Consider the following 16,601-nt stretch of genomic DNA (forward strand, 5'->3'; position numbering starts at 1 on the left):
GTTAAAGTAGAAGTTAAATACTACACACACACACGCACACACACACACACACACACACACACACACACACACAGACATAAGAGTTCATTGACAACTCTAGGAACTCCCAGTGAGGATATTTCCTCTAGGAATGCAGATTAGCCTTTCTTTTACAATTTTGGGACTTACTTAGTGATCAGGATTGCTTTTAGTTATATGGCAGAGATGAGACTTGAACGCAAGTCTTTTGACTCTGAGGCTGGAGACGATTTACTATGTCACACTACCTCTTCACTCTACTGTCTCAAAAACAAAAACTAAATTCTCACTGTTTTTCAGTAGCTTTTGATTTATGAGGGAAACAGGGACATAGTTAAGCATTTACTATATGCAGAATATTCTAGTGTAGTTTAAGTTTAATTAACTTCAAAAATATAAATTCTACAAACTTGCAAAAACATTATTTGAAGATTTAATCATTTAAGCTTCTTTTAGGCTTATTTGGTTTTGTGAATTTTAAATAACAAAATTTTAATTTTTGTTTCAACCCCTCTTTAGATTAGGATAACAAAAGTAGTCCTTTCAAGAATTCAGCAGCAGCTGATGAAAGTTTTTGCAAACTTTGAAAATCGACTAGAGCACATGATACTCACGATGATTGCTGTATTGAATTTAATGTTAATAAAAATGAGATCAATATTTTAAAATTTTAAATAATTGACTTTTCAGTGTTTTTTAATGTTTGTAACATTTATAACTTTGAAATTGTTAAATCTTGAAAATGAATTAGGACTTTTGGGACCCACTCTATGGTAAATATTTGTTGTTCAGTCATTTTAGTCATGTTCAACTCTTCATGACCCCATTTGGGATTTTCTTGGCAATGATCCTAGAATGAGTTTCCATTTCCTGTTGACAGATAAAGAAACCAAGATAAACAAGACTAAGTGACTTAACCAAGGTCACAAAGCTAGGAAGAGTCTGAGACTGAATTTGAACTCAGCTCTATCTGACTGTTGGCCCACAGCTCTTTCAACTGCCTACCCAGCTGCCCAAAGTAAATATATGTACACACAAAGTAAATACAAGCTCATTTAGTTGGGAGAAGAGAAGATGGGGGGAGATGGTAAAAATCAAGAAAGATCTTATGTAGAAGATGATATTTGAACTGAGCTTTAATGCAAACTAGAAATTCCATGAGGAAGAGGTAAGGATGTATATTGTAGTTAGATATCACAACATCAGGTCTGAAGTCAGGAAGACCGGAATTCAGATCTGCTTTGGGCACTTAATAGATATGGGATTTTTGGCAATCTACTTTACCTCTGTTTGCCTCATTTTCCTCAACAGTAAAAAGGGAATAATAATAGCCCCTACTTTGCAGATTTGCTGTGAAGATCAAATGAGATGGTATTTGTAAAGCACTTAGCATAGTGTCTGACACATAATGGGTGCCATACATATGCTAGCTTATTATTATTTCAGGCATAGGATACAATATGAGGAGAGGCTCAGAGAGAAAAGTTGGCATGCCATGAACGGGGAAGAACCTCCAGTCTGGCCAGACCATGGAGTGCATATAAGGGAATAAAATATAATAAGCCTGAAAAGCTAGGTCAGAGCTGGGTTATGAAGAGCTTTAAATGTCAAATAGAGGGATTTCTGTTCAATAATAGAGGCAAAAGGAAAGAATGACATAATCAGATATGTTTTAGAAATATCTCTTTTACAGTTTTGTTAAGAATGGATTCAATTAGAATGAATTGCAGGCAAAAATAGCAATTAAAAGGCTCTTGAAATAGTCTGGGGCAGAGATGAAAGAAATGGAGGATTCTATTGTATTCCATTTATAGATCAGGTTCAGAGATATTTCTAGGATTCAGGGTGTCATAGCTACCTGAAGATCCCACATCCTCTCATCAACTTCTTTCATTTCTCCTTTGCTTTCCCCTCCTTCCCCCTCATGCTTGACTCTTCTCTTCTCCCCGGTACACAGATCCTGGCTAATGTTATCATCTACCTGTGCGCCATCATCGTGGGCATTATGTCCTACTACATGGCTGACCGCAAGCATAGGAAGGCCTTCCTCGAAGCCCGCCAGTCCCTTGAAGTGAAGATCAACTTGGAGGAGCAGAGCCAGCAGCAGGTACAGCAAATGCTTTGGGGAAACCAATTTAAGCATTTTCCAGAACTTGATAGCTTTAGTCCTAGGACAAAGTGAGAGTGGATTGAGATCAATGGAGGGTGGGAAACCTGAATGGGCTCTTGGGGATAAGAGTTTGCCTGAATGATTATAGGTCAGCTAGTCTACAAATGTTCTCAGAATATTTCCGCAGCACTGAATCTCATACCAAGTTCTCTATGCCTCCTTTTTCCCTCAACTGCCTTTTACTGTTTCTTGAGTTACTACTTTTAATCTGCTCTCACAGGATACTCCAGTGTTATACAAATAAACTTGTGTGCGAAACCAAAGAGGTCAAATTGGCAACTGCAAACTGTCCACAGAACTCCAGAGTACATAATATAAATAAAAATACAATATAACATAGGTGATGTTGGTGTGTGGTTTTCCAAATCAACATGCAATCCAAAGATCCATTTCCATTTGAGTTTGACATCTCTGAGCTAAACCATTGTTAAATATCCATTTGTCCAGGAGATGGAATGTTTGCTGCTGAGGTCATTTGGGCTTTTTTGGCCTCCTTATTATATTGATCATTGGAAAAATTAAACTTCTCCAAGTAATAGTGAGTCATGGTCAATGTCTGCTTTTGCATATTTACCACTTTTCAAAATTCACAGTTGGTTCAGATAGGTCTGATTGGAGCTTCTGGAGACACATGCAGTGTTTTATCTTCATTTTCATTCTTCTAATTTGATATTGATTTTTTTCCTAACCAGTCTGTGCTCAAATGACTGAATCTCCAGTGAGTTCCATGTTGGCAGCCAGGCATTTCCTGTTGAGTCAGTTTTATTTCTTTGCCTTGTTGCTCAGGGCTCACAACAATGAGCCTCTTCTTATTTTCTTTGGTTTTGAGTCGTCTGTATCATCTACAAGCCTTGTTTTCCAGCATAGTTTTCCCTATTCTCCCTTCACACTCCTAGAACTACATCACTTTGTGTTGATTAGATGGCTTGCTTTTTAATTCTTTGCATCCATACTTTCTCCCCTCCAACAAAAAAAATTCTTATTGATGTCTTTATAATTTATCTATCTACACATACATATATTTGATTCAAGACATCCTTCTTCATGACTTTCCTTAGTCAGCCATATGATGGTAGTGGAAGGTGGAAAGAAAGGAGGAAAGGGAAAAGAAACCAGGGAATCTCAGAGGCATGAGGGACTCACAAATCCCTTAGGATCATGGCTTTCTGATCTAAGTAGCTACTCTGGCCTGATGTGAGTAACAGCATTTATTAAAGCAGTAACTGGCCAGAATTAGAATGCAGGGAAAGCTACAAAAGCTGCCTTGTAATGATTAAAATGGAACACATGGCCAATGCTATTGCAGTCAACAGACTGACAAAGTTTTGGTCTAATGATCAAACTCCCTTGTGGGAGGAGTACCAATTGGATGTTAGCCAATGGAGTGAAGGGCATTGCATCAGTGGATGCTTCCCACCTGGAATCTAAAATATATCTCGAAGGTAGGAAAGGGGAAGCTTTTTGAGGACCATTATGGGGTTGGCTCATTTGCTTGTCAACTTTTGAGAGTTCTACCAGATCTGTCTAATGACTTGGGAGGGGACTAATGCATAATTTGTAAGCCTGAGGCCTGGTTATTTGTGGCTGATTATTGGACTAGTGAACAAAAATGATTTTATTATATTACATTATCCCTTGTAACAAAGGAAAAAAAGAGGGAAAATAGCAGTTTAACAAAACCAACCAATATATCAAGTGAGTCTTACAAGTCTCCGTCTAGTCCATCTAGCTAAGGGAACAAGGTGGTGCATGGGAAGATATGAGACTTGGAATCAAGAAGACCTGAATTTGAATTCTGCCTCAGACACTAGTTGTGTGACTCTGGGCAAGTCACTTAATATATCTGTGCCTCATCTGTAAAATGGAGCACCTGCCTCACAGAGTTCTTGAGTATCAAAATGAGATAACATATGTAAAATGCCTTGCAAATCTTAAACTGCTATTTGAATGTTAGCTACAGTCTTTCTACCTTCAAAACAAAAGCTGATTGTAATTTTTGCTCGAAAATTGTATCATTCTTTTGTGCTAACTTTTTAATGGCTCCCTGCTGTCTGGAGAATAAATTCTTCAGTGGGGGACTAATTTACTTTTCCAGCATCATTTTGTCCCACTGTCCACTATGTACTATCTGCATTAGCTCAACTGGGCTACTCACTGTTCCACATACCCTCGAGGTGCATTCCCCCTTCCATGCCTTTGTTCATATTGCTTCCTATGGCTGGAATTCCCTTTCCCATGTTGAACTCTTGCCCATTGGCTAAAGGCCAGCTCAAATGCCATTTCTATATAAGGCTCCCCCAGTTGATAATTATTTTTTTCCAAGTCAGATATCACATAGCACAGGGCAGCTAGGTGGGGCAGTGGATAGAGCACCAGCCCTGAAATCAGGAAGACCTGAGTTCAAATCTATTCACAGACACTTAATATTTCCTAACTGTGTGACCCTGGGCAAGTCACTTAACCCCAATTGCCTCAGGCAGAAAAAAAAAATCATATGGCACTAACAAAGTGCCATTTGCATAACAAATACAATTTTCATGTATTACTTTTTGTGATTTTTTTAGGGGAGGAGTATGTCATATTCCCAACTGAGCTAAATGCTGGCCTTTATGGGTTCAGAGATTGCTTTACTGAAACATTGTACCTTGCCCTGTGCCCAACAGTGTTCTACATTCAATGGAAGCTGAAATGTCTCTTGAACTGAAATTGAATTTGTCTGTCTGCGCCGGTTGTTAGTCTTATGACATTCTCCTAAGTGTCCCATTTCTTTTCCTTTTGGCCTGTCTTGGTGTTTAGCCATTGAATTTAAGGACTGGGAGAAGCTAAGTGCTTCCTGACTGGTTTAATCTACAATAACCACTTCAGTCAGAGGGACAGTATTAGATGATATGATTAGATCCTCTGGGCTTGGGGGAAGAGTCAGGAGAGAGAGGAAAGGAGAGGGAGGAGGGAGATAAGAAGGATAGAGGGGGAGAGGAGAGAGAGAGAGAGAGGACGAATGAGAGAAAGAAGAGAGAAAAGGGAGAGATAGAGATAGAAAGAAGAAAAGAGAAGAGAAGAAAAAAGAAGAGAGAAGAGGAAAGAAAGAAAGGAGGGAGAGAGGGAGGGAGGAAGGTGATGATGGAAAGGTGATAGGAGAGAAAAAGGAGGGGAAAAAAGAGGAGAGAGAAGAAAGAGGAAAAGGGAGAGAGAGACAGAGACAGAAAGAAGAGAGGGATAGAAAAAGAGAAGGAAGAAGGAAAGAAGGAGGAAGGAAGGAAGGAGGAAGGAAGAAAGAGATAGAGAGAGGGAGGGAGGAAGGAAGGAAGGAAAGAAGGAAGGAAAAAGAAAGAAAGAGGAAAGTAAGGGAGGAGGGAAGGAGGAAGAAAATAGAGAAAAATTAGGAGACAGTGTATACTAGGCAAGCCAAATCACCTCAATTATCACCTCCCCTTAGACCCAGATGGAAGTGGTCCAGGATTCTGAATTAAAGGGTTTTGGGAATAGTGATGTCTTGTTTCTCCTCACTCTTAGACCATCAGCCTTATTCTCATCCCTACTCCCACAGCCCTCATCTGGGGAATCAACTTTTATGGAGATACAGTCTGGTTGCAGATCACTCATAGCCACTGGCAACCTGAAAAAAAATTCTTGACACCCAAATCCTTAATGCTGTCAACATTCCAGAAATGGATCTAAATTTAGTTGTGGAAATAATATCAAAGAACATGCAGTCCATGTGCTTTGCTCATCACTGTACCCTAAAGAGCATGGGGACTTTTCCATCTGACTTACAGTTGAAACCTCCTCTATTATTATATTATTATTATTATAGCACATGAGCTCCTTAAGAACAAAGACTGTCTTACTTTCTATATTTATCACTATTGGCTTAGCACACAGTGCGTGATAATTTTTAATTCATTTGTTCACTTGTAACTGATAAAATTTTGTTGTTTCCTGAATCTAGTTGTTTCTTGCATAATTTTGCAAATTCCCACTGTTTAAAGGGAAAAAAAATCCAAGAAATAAAAGAGCACACTTAAAATCTTAAAACTACAAATTAAATGCTTAAAACAATTCATAAATACAATCATAGAACAATAAATCTGCTTTTCTATTAAAAAGTGTTATAATATTGAAACAAGAAAAGGATTTTGGTATGAATCGATATTGTTTTGTTTTATAAGTGCCACAGATCATGAAGGAATGTCTTCAAAGTCTTGCTCCTTAGAGGCTCCAAGCCTAGAGAATCTTAATCTGATAGTACAGAAAGACATCTCTCCTGATTTTCAAATAATTAAATCCTAATTATCTGGAATCCCTCTTGATGTAAGGTAAATACCCTTCATCACAATTTCAGCCTGTAAATTCACTTGTCCACATTGGTTGGAGAGAATCTTATCATCCTCTACCATCCTTCATATATGAGAATGCTTGTGGCCCTCATTTCTCTTTCTTTCACCAGACAACTTTTTGTTCTTCCCCTCAACTGTTTCAAATATCATTTTGTATTTTCATGAAAATGAATTAATCTAATTATGAAACATATTTTGGTGCAAAATCTTCGGAACTCTTCTTTCAGTAGGTATGTCCAAGACAGAGAATAAAAATGAAGGCTGAGTTGGATTCCAGGCAAAGCAGGCTGGATCATCTATGGGAAATCAGAAAACTTCTTTAGAGGTCCTCACTTTGCTTATAAATAAAGGCTCAATTTTTTGCTTGTCAAAGTTTACATAGCAAGAAGTCTTGTGATACCAGCATCTGTAAGGAAAGAAAAATGTTACATAGAGAGCAACGGAGCATTGGAAAGGTACATAGGGTAGGGCGGTTTGGGAGGCCAGGCTGTGATATATATTAAATAAGAATTTTGAAAAACTAGAAAAAGAGACATAATCAGAAAAATGTATGAATTAAAAAGGACGTTGTCTGGTCATATGACAAAATGGAGAGCTATATGTTGCGACATTAAGTTCACTGGTATTTTTACAGTGGTCAGAGAAAATAAGGTCGGCTCCTAACATTTTGGATAGACTACCCAAGGCACATTTATTGTAGGGTATGGATCAGAGTTACCATGAATGGATGGTCATGGATAGGATGCCTTTTGTACCACTGAAGGGAATGTTTACCTTAAAGAGATCACAGGTCCACTGTTCTATTAGGGGTTTGTGAATTTTTCTCTAGAGGAATCTATAACCCCAAGGTTATAAATACACACACACACACACACACACACACACACACACACAAGTTTCATGAAGGTAGGAACTGACTTGTTTATTTGTATTTGCATCTACTTGAAGACCTTCAGAGGTGGAAATGAACCACTTTCAGTGACAGGCTATTGTACTTTTTGGCCAGCTCTTGTTATTGTTAGGGAACTTTTCACGTATAGAAGTTCTCTAGAAAGGGCCTGCTCTCACTGATCCTACTAAGATCTGGGTGAAGCCAGTGGGAAGAGGAAGAAGCAGAGAGATTTAACTCTTTTATAGCAGAAGAACTTACTGATTCTCAGTTAATGAGTAGTTGAACCAGCTCTTAACAGGACAGATTGATTCTCTTGTGTCACAGAAACATGTGTATTTTTACACTGGGAAAGACCAGAGAGTGTGTTCTAAGACAGCAGTATTTTTCTAACACTGGGAGGTGATGAGAAAGGGCATGTGAGATTTACCACAAATCAATCCGTTCCCTGTTCCAAACCATGATTCTTGCACTCATCACCTGCCCTATCATTGCCACTGAAAGCTTATGCTCTGCTCTGGGAGCTATGATCAGTCAGCTTCACCTTATCTTGTCCACAACTAAATTTCTAAGTTGCTTCCCAGCCACCAACAGTCTTTCTCTCCTCCCCTCTGCTTATATAGCCTCACCCTTTTATATATTTTCTTCCAATAGAATATAAGTTCCTTGAGGGCAGGGACTGTCTAGCTTGCTTGTATTTATACCCCTAAGCACTTAGTTGAACTCTTAGCACATAATAAATGCCTAATAGGTACTTTATTCAAAAAAATGTTTTAACCAACCAGTTGATCATCAAGCATTTTTTTAAGCGCCTCTCATGTATTAGACTACTTGGACTACAAAAGCTATGATTTTTATTAAAAATTATTTTTGAAAATTTACATAATATGCTAGACCTTGAGCTACAAATTCCATAAACTAATTATGCATTGACTTCAGTAGAATTTTATTTACCCTGAATCTCTCCTTTTCAAAGCCAAAGTAGCCTCAGTTTTCACACTCTAGAATTTGATGATCAAATCTATGTCTGTCACCGATTTTCTGTTCTCAGTTCTCCCATATGTGTTTTTATGGATTTGGGTTACATCCCCAGAATCAAGATTCTCAAGAGTTGGAATGGACCCCAGAAGGTGTGTAATTCAACCTCTACTTCAGGAAAAAAATTGACATCATGCCAATAAACGTTTGTTCATACAACATTTGCTTGAAGACCTCCAGGGAGTGAAAATTAACCATTTCCTGTAACAGCCTGTGCCACTCTTTTTCAGTTCTTATCATCAGGTAGATTTTCCTAATATTGTGTGAATCATTTTCTCCATAATTTCTATCCAATACCCATCTAGCCCACCTGGACCAAGACAGTAGTCAATTAACATTTATTAAGTACCTCTAAGTTCCAGGCACCATTCTAGTGCTGGAGATGGAAAAAAAGAAAAGGAAAGAAGGAGGGAAAGAAGGAAAGAAGAAAAGAAGAAAGAAAGGAAGGAAGAAAGGAAAGAAGGAAGGAAGGGAAGGAGGGAGGGAGGGAGAAAGGAGGGAAAGAAGAAAGGAAGGAAGGAAGGAAGGAAGAGAGGAAGGGAGAGAGGGAGAAAAGAAAGGAAGGAGAGAGGAAGAGAGGGAAGAAGAGAGGAAGGGAGAGAAGGAAAAAGGGAGAGAGGGAAAGAAAGAGGGAGGGAGGGAAGGAAAGAGAGAGGGAGGGAAGGAGGGAGGGAAATTTACAATCTAAGGGGATGAGGGGATGAGACAAAACAAAAAGAAATTGAAAGTGTGGGTTGGAGAGCAATATACTGGAGGAGTTGGTGAAGAAATTGGTAGAAAAGACCCAAGTAGTGGGCTAGTTGCAGCCAAGTGAGAAATGAGATGTCTGAGCTGAGCTCTTCTGCTTAACTGGAGGTTTGGAATCATGCACCCACCTTTCCCTTTCCCCCAGTCAGAGAGACAGAGGAATGCAGCATAGGATGAAGTTATCCCAATAAGGAGCTTCCTGCAGTATGGTAAAGAAGTCAATCAGAGAAGTCCCAAAGTAGAGTAGCCAGGTGAGCAATGAGGAAAGAGCCACCCAAGTCTAATCTTTCTTCATGATTGATCTTCAAATACTTGGAGAGAATCATCTTTTCCCTCAATCTTTTCTTCCCCAGATTAAACATTCCCAGCTCTTTCACTCTTCCTTGCATAGCATGCATCTTCTTTAACATTTTCACTCTCTGTCATCTTCCTTTAGATGCTCTCCAGTTTTTGCATCCTTCCTAAAACAAGGCACCAAAACCAACACAGTCATGCAGATGTTTTCTGACCAAGAACAGAAAACAATAGGCCTATCATTTCCTTTTTTGTGAACATTGTGCTTCTCTTAATCCAACCCAAGGTTGAATTCACTTTTTTGGCTGCTATGTGAAACTCTTGCTACTCTGTAGAGAGAAAATTACAGATTTAATAATTACTTTCAAGCAGTGCCTTTCTTGTCCTCATGAATCCAAATGTAGTACTTTGCATTTCCCCTATTAATTCCACCATATTTTATTTTTCCTACCATTCTAACCTTTATCTACAGTGTAAAGTGCCTGTTTAAAAGAAATTTTTCATATGACAATTCTCCTTTCCCTCCGACATTTTGTTTGCCTTTCTCAAGACCTACTTTGGCTTTATATATCTTTGCTTATGTGTGGCAAGAACTACACAGAACATATTAAAATTTTGACTAAGTAGAAAATGTTTTTCATATCCTCTGAGGCTCATAGATTTAAAGCTGAAAGGAGTCTTACACGTCATCTTGTCCAACCCTCAGATCCAGAGAAATCAAGTACTTTTTCTAATGTCCCATAGGAGGTATCAAATCCCTTCATTTCACCATGTATTTTACTCTAATTACCCTTCCTGATGAGTTTAGTCCCCTCTTTTCTGTAGCACATTTTCTGGGTCACAACTGATAGTTCCTTCCTTCCTTTCTTTTTCTTGGTGAAGCAATTGGGGCTAAATTACTTATTCAGAGTCACACGGCTAAGAAGCTGGATTTGAAATCGGGTCCTCCTGATTTCAGGGCTGATGCTCTAGCCATTGCACATCTAGCTGCCCCTCACAATTGACATTTTTAATTCCAGAATCCCTAAGGGTACAAAGGATTTTCCTTCAAATGTATCACCTCCTACTTGCCCACCTTGGAACTCAGCTCAACATCAGAACATCAGTTCAACAACAAATGTTTAATGAGAACTCTGTTATGTCAGGAGAGACAGGCCAGTATATTGTTAGGTTCACAGTCAGAAGAATTTAGTTTCAACAATCATCTTCAACTCTTTTTTTTTTTTAAATATTTTATTTATTTATTTTTAATTTTTTAAAGTAATGACTTTTATTTTTCAAAATCCATGCAAAGATAGTTTTTAACATTCACACTTGCAAAATCTTGTGTTCCAAATTTTTCTCTATCCCTCCCTCCCCCACCTCCACCATCTAGACAGCAAGTAATCCAATATATATTAAATATGTGCAATTCATCTAATCGTATTTCCACATTTATCATGCTGGAAATATAATAAGATCAAAAAGGAAAAAAAATGAGAAGAAAAAAACCCAAGCAAACAATGATAACAAAAGAGTAAAAATATTATGTTGTGATCTACATTTAGTCTCTTTCTGGATACAGATGATTCTCTCCATCACAAGTCTATTGGAATTGGCCTGAAACACCTTATTGTTGAAAAGAGCCAACTGCATCAGAGTTGATCATCACATAATCTTGTTGTTGTGATCTTAAACTCTTACTAGCTTTGTGATACTGGGAAAGTCACTAGATTTCTCTAAGCCTCAGCTGCTTCCTCTTTAAAATAGGAATAATAAGAGTACTTACCCCATAGAGTTGTTGTGAAGCCCCAAACCAGGTAATACTTGTTAACTACTTTCCAAACCTTAAAAGGCTTGGTAAGTGTCGGTTGTTAAGTAACTTGGGCATATTTAGAAGTCTAAAATGGATCTGCCTCCTATTCACTCACCCAGCCTCAAGAGACCATCTTTCGTGTGATCTGTAATCTTAGAGATTTCACAGCATATTCCTTCTTCTAGATTATTTGCAAAAATATAAAATAAAGCTGGTCCCTGTGGAATCCTACTATTTATATTTCTCCATCTAAATAAATACATGGCTGCCTCTAACCTTTATTTTTGTGGCTTTAAGCCAGTTTATTGTAGGACAAAACATTCCTCCCAAGCCATAATCATGGGATTTGAGAGTTTGGAAAGATCTCAGGGACCATATAGTGTGACCTTTACTACAAAGGAATACTTAGTATAACATTTCCAACAAGTGGTAGTATAAATTTTGTTTGAAGATCAGCAACTAGGGCGAGTCCCACTGCCTGTTGAGGCAGTCCATTCCTCTTTTGGACAATTCCATTTGTTAGGAAGTTTCCTGGTAGCCTAAATTGGACATTTTGCAAAGTTCCCACTGCTCCTGTAGGACAAGTACAAATCTAATCCTTGTTCAACATGACAAACCTTCAGATACTTGAGGACAACTATACTATCTCCCATGAGTCTTCTCTTCTCCAAGCTAAAGATGCCCTGCTCTTTCAAATGATGTTATTGTTTGAACAGTGCATTGATAGTGGGTTCCCCTCATTTTGGGGGGAATAGTAGAAGATTTTCTTGATTTGGTAAAATTTGGACTACATGGCCATTGAGGTCCTCTGTATTGGTTTATTTGGTCTTTCTAGCATATCTGGATGACTTATTCAAGGAACAGTTCAAGGTGACAATCAGGTCTCTTTTCTAGCAATAATTGACAGCTTGAAACCAGTTGTCCTAATTGGGTTTTTGATTTGACATTTTTTGTCATTCTAAGTAACTTCTTAATGCTGATATTCCTCTGATGATATCACTTAACCTGAAAATAATGAAATATTCTGATTATTTTTATTAATTTCATGATGGTAGAAACTTTAGAGAGGTGTCATGGGATAGTAGATAGAAGGTAAGCGTTAGAATCAGGATTATTCACGTTTAAATCTTATCCATGTCCCCTCACTTCAATCCCATGCCTCTTTCTGCTGCTCTCTGTTCTGAAAAATGAAAAAGTCACATCTCAAAATTATCTCCAAGGGGCTAGAGGACTGGACTCAAATCATAAAAATGAAATTTAAAAAGATAAAGATCTGCATTTCATTTTTTTAATGTACAAATATATGATGGAAAGAAGTAAACATTTATTAAACACCTGCTATGTGTCAAAAAAGTGCTAAGCACTTTGAAACTTTTTTTTAATCATCAGAACTATTTATTTAGAATAAATGGAAATGATTGGCTTCCCTCAGGAAATGAAGAAGTTTCAAATTGGATCAAGAAATATACAAAACCACATGATTATATCTTATATAGAGAGCATACTTAACAAACACATATGCTACTAAATTAGATATTGCTAGTATTTTTCTTTACTATGAATTCTTGAATGTTGAGTAACTTGTTTTTTGGAAAAGCTTTGTAACATTTGCTATAATTTTTATGAATTCTCTGTAGTGTGAATCCTCAGAGGTTTAATTAGGTTTGACTTAACACTAAAAGCTTTTCCACTTCTCAATCCTCATTCTCCTTGACTTCTCTGAGGTCTTCGACACAGGGGATCTCTGTTTTCTCCTTGATATTCTCTTCTCTCTGCTTTTTTGGAATACCATTTTTGCTTGGTTTCCACCTACATCTCTGGCCACTTCTTCTGTTTCCTCTACTGATTCTCTTCCCAGACCATGTCTTCTAACCTTAAGGTTCTGTGCTGATCTTTCTTCTCTTCTCTCTCCGTAATACTTCACTTAGTGATCTCATCAACTCCTGTGGATTGAATTATCATCTTTATGTTAATCATCAAATCTACTTTTCTTGTCCCAGTCTCTTAGCTGACCTCTGATCTTACATCTCCACTTGCTTTTCAGACATCTTGGTTTAACAGACCATCTTAATATACATTTTAAACTCAAAATGTCCCAAACAGAACCCATTCATTATGTTTCTCCACATCTCCTACCTTCCCTATTACTTGTAGAGGGCAAGACCATCCTCCCAGCCTGTTCCTCTTGAAACCTAAGAATCATTCCGGGTTCTTCTCTATCTGTCATTCCCTGTTTCCAAATTGTTACTAAGGTCTATCAATTTCACCTTTGCAGCATCTTTCAAATACTTTCTCTTCTCTCCTCATCCTGGTATAGACCCTCATCACCCACACCTGAATCATTGCAATAACCTATTGATGGGTCTGCCTATCTCAAGACTCCCCACTCCGATCCATTCTCCATTCAGCCATTAAAGTGACTTTCCTAAAGTGCATGTTTGAGCATGTTACCCTCCTACTCAGTAAACTCAAGTAACTTCCTGTTGTCTAAAGGATGCTCTGTTTGGCATTCAAAACTTACCTCTCCTTCTAGCTAATCTTCTTGAACCTTTCTCCCCAATACATACTCTTTGATACTGGCTCCTGGCTGTTCTTTGATCAAGAGACTTCTTTTCTTAGTTGTGGGCATTTTCTCTGATTGTCCCCCATGCCTGGAATCATCTCTATCTACTGATCTCCTGACTGCTTCTGAGTTCCAAGTAGAATCCTAACTTTAACAGGAAGCCTTTCCTAACCCAGCTTACTTCCAGTGTTTTTTTCCTTCTTAAATATTTCCTATTTATTCTGTATGTAGTTTGTTTTTTATATATTTGTTTACATGTTGTTTCTCCCACTAGAATATAAGTTCCTTGAGGACAGGGACTGTCACTTGCCTTTTTGTACCCCAGTGCTTAGCACAATTTCTGGCACATAGTAAATGTTTAATAAGTGTTTATTGAATGAATAATAAGAGCTGAACTATGAATAAAGTCCTAGACTCTCTCCAGTGGGTATCCTCTGGTGTGCAAAAACTTATGAAGGAATACTTTCTTACGTTTATAAGATTCCTCTCTGGACTTTAACTTCTGACATTTTGTCACTTTTCTCAAATTACTTTCCTTTTTTCCCTGATGCCTATCAAACATTTCATTTGATCCTCATAGCAACCCTAAGAGAGTTGTTATTATTATTAGTATCGTCCTCATTTCACAGTTGAGGCAACTGAGACAGACATATATTGAATACCTTTCCCAAAGACATACAACTAGTATGAGAGAAATTGGAACTTAGATTTTCTAAACTCTAGGCTGTATTCCACCCACTTCATCACTCAGCTGCCTTTAAATTCTTCTTCATATCTCTTGGATTCTTTTATCTGTACTTTTTCTTTTTATTCTTTCACACTTCATCTTAGGATCATAGAAACATAGATTTAAAGTTAGAAGGGACCTAAGAGATCTTTTGTTCCACTTTCCTCATTTTACAAATAAAGAAACTGAGGTCCAGGAAGGTGAATGACTGAAATTTAAGGTCACATAGTCAATCAGTCTGCTAGGAATTGTGCTAAGTTTTGTCTTAAAGAAAGGCAAAGAAATAGTATTTCCTTCCAAAGATTTCATAGACTAGCAGGGAGACAACGGTCAAACAGATACCTACAAATTATATGTGTGTGTGTTGTGTAGTTGTTCAATTGTTTCAGTCATATACAACTCTTCACCACTGCATTTTGGGCTTTTCTTGGCAAAGATATGGAGTGAGTTGGCATTTCCTTCTCCAGCTCATTTTACAGAAGAGAAAAGTGAGGTAACAGGGTTAAATGACTTGCCCAGGGTCACACAGTTAGTAAGTATCTGAGGCAGGATTGGAACTCAGGTCAGGAAGACCTGACCAAACTGGTACTCTATCCACTCTGCCACCTAGTTGTCTTGTAGAGAGAGTCAATGAGAGAGAATCTCAAAGGAAAGGCTTTAAGTTTAAGGGTGATTGGGAAGGGCTTTGCAAAAGGTAAGACTGAAGGCAGAGAAGCCTGGAGGCAGAAATGAGGAGGAGTTTTCAGGGAAAGCCAGTAAAAACTCTTGGAGTCAGGAGAAGGAGGCACATGTTCAAAGAACCCAAAGGAGGCCCCTGGACCACAGGTGCAAGGACCGGGTGTAAGATGTAAGAAGATGGAAAGGTATAAAGGAGTCATATCATGAAAAGCTTTGAAAACCAAAGGGTTTATGTTTGATTCTTGAGACAATAAGGAGCACTAGGGTTTCTTAAAAGGAGAAGCCTTCTAGAAGATCCTTTTTACAGATGAGTAGGAGGTAATAGACTGGCGTGGAGAATGACTCAAAAGGCAGGCAGATCTGCCAGCAAGCTATGGCAGTAATCAGATATGTGGTGATGAGAGACGGTGACAGGGTCAGAGAGAAGGGGGCCTACAAAGAATCCACAGATAGAAAGTCAGTGGCAGAGCAAAGCCAACATTTGAACTCAGTCCCATGACCCCAAGCTCATTCCAAGTATAGTGCTCTTTCTAGAGCTCCATGATCTTCACTGGAAGGTTTTTATCTAAGGGATGGATGATTTCTTCAAGTTTGCTAGAGAAGGAATTTTTTGGGGATACAATAAACTAACTGGCCACTGAGCTCCATTACAACCCTGAAATTCAGATTCTGATCCTTGAGGCACTCCATTAGAGTCACCAAGGTGATTGCCAGCTATTAATGGGTATTGTTTGGATCTGGTCATGCAAGCAATTCCAAATCCACCCAATTGAACTCTTACAAGAATGATTCACGTTTATATAGTGCTTTCCCCCAAGGATCTAGAAGTGGAGTGGGGAAAGAAGTATCATTCCCATTTTACAGATAGGGATAAAATTCATCTGAAAAGCGAAATGATTTGTCTTTGATCACATTTCTGACCTGGGATTTGAACCCTGGTGAATGAATGGAATGTGCAGATCCCTGAAAGGAGGGGAATGGAGTAAATTCCATTTTGAAGTCTCTTGCAAGCCTAGCAATCCATGATCAGTTGCTTCAGTCATGTGGATACACACTCATACACACAATCAGCAAGACTCAAGACACTGTGACTTGCTAGCAGTAATAACCAAGGCAAGTTGTCTCTAACAGGAAGAGGAAATGATTGAGATATATTTGGATTGTCCATTTGGAGCCAGTATCTGATTGGATGCCTTAAAAATCTACCTCAAATCTTTGTGACCTCCTGAAAACAGACTTAATCAGAGATGAGATTGTGTGTGACCTTCAATAAGTGACTTATTTCCTCATTTATAAAATTAAAAGGTTGGATTAGATGACTTAAGGTCTTTTTTAGCTCAAAGAT

The 16,601-nt window shown here is 38.2% G+C and overlaps 1 protein-coding gene across 3 annotated transcripts in view; it reads left to right on the plus strand.

Moving 5' to 3' along the window:
- The window catches only part of ADCY3 (adenylate cyclase 3), a 113,658-nt gene that overhangs the window by 31,642 nt on the left and 65,415 nt on the right, over positions 1 to 16,601 (plus strand). For all 3 annotated transcript variants that reach the window (XM_051976371.1, XM_051976369.1, XM_051976370.1), the window contains exon 3: positions 1,976 to 2,125. In XM_051976371.1, the coding sequence (XP_051832331.1) occupies positions 1,976 to 2,125 (150 nt within the window). The remainder of the gene's footprint in view (positions 1 to 1,975; positions 2,126 to 16,601) is intronic.

This window comes from Antechinus flavipes, chromosome 2, assembly GCF_016432865.1.
Source record: "Antechinus flavipes isolate AdamAnt ecotype Samford, QLD, Australia chromosome 2, AdamAnt_v2, whole genome shotgun sequence".
Classification (NCBI taxonomy): domain Eukaryota; kingdom Metazoa; phylum Chordata; class Mammalia; order Dasyuromorphia; family Dasyuridae; genus Antechinus; species Antechinus flavipes.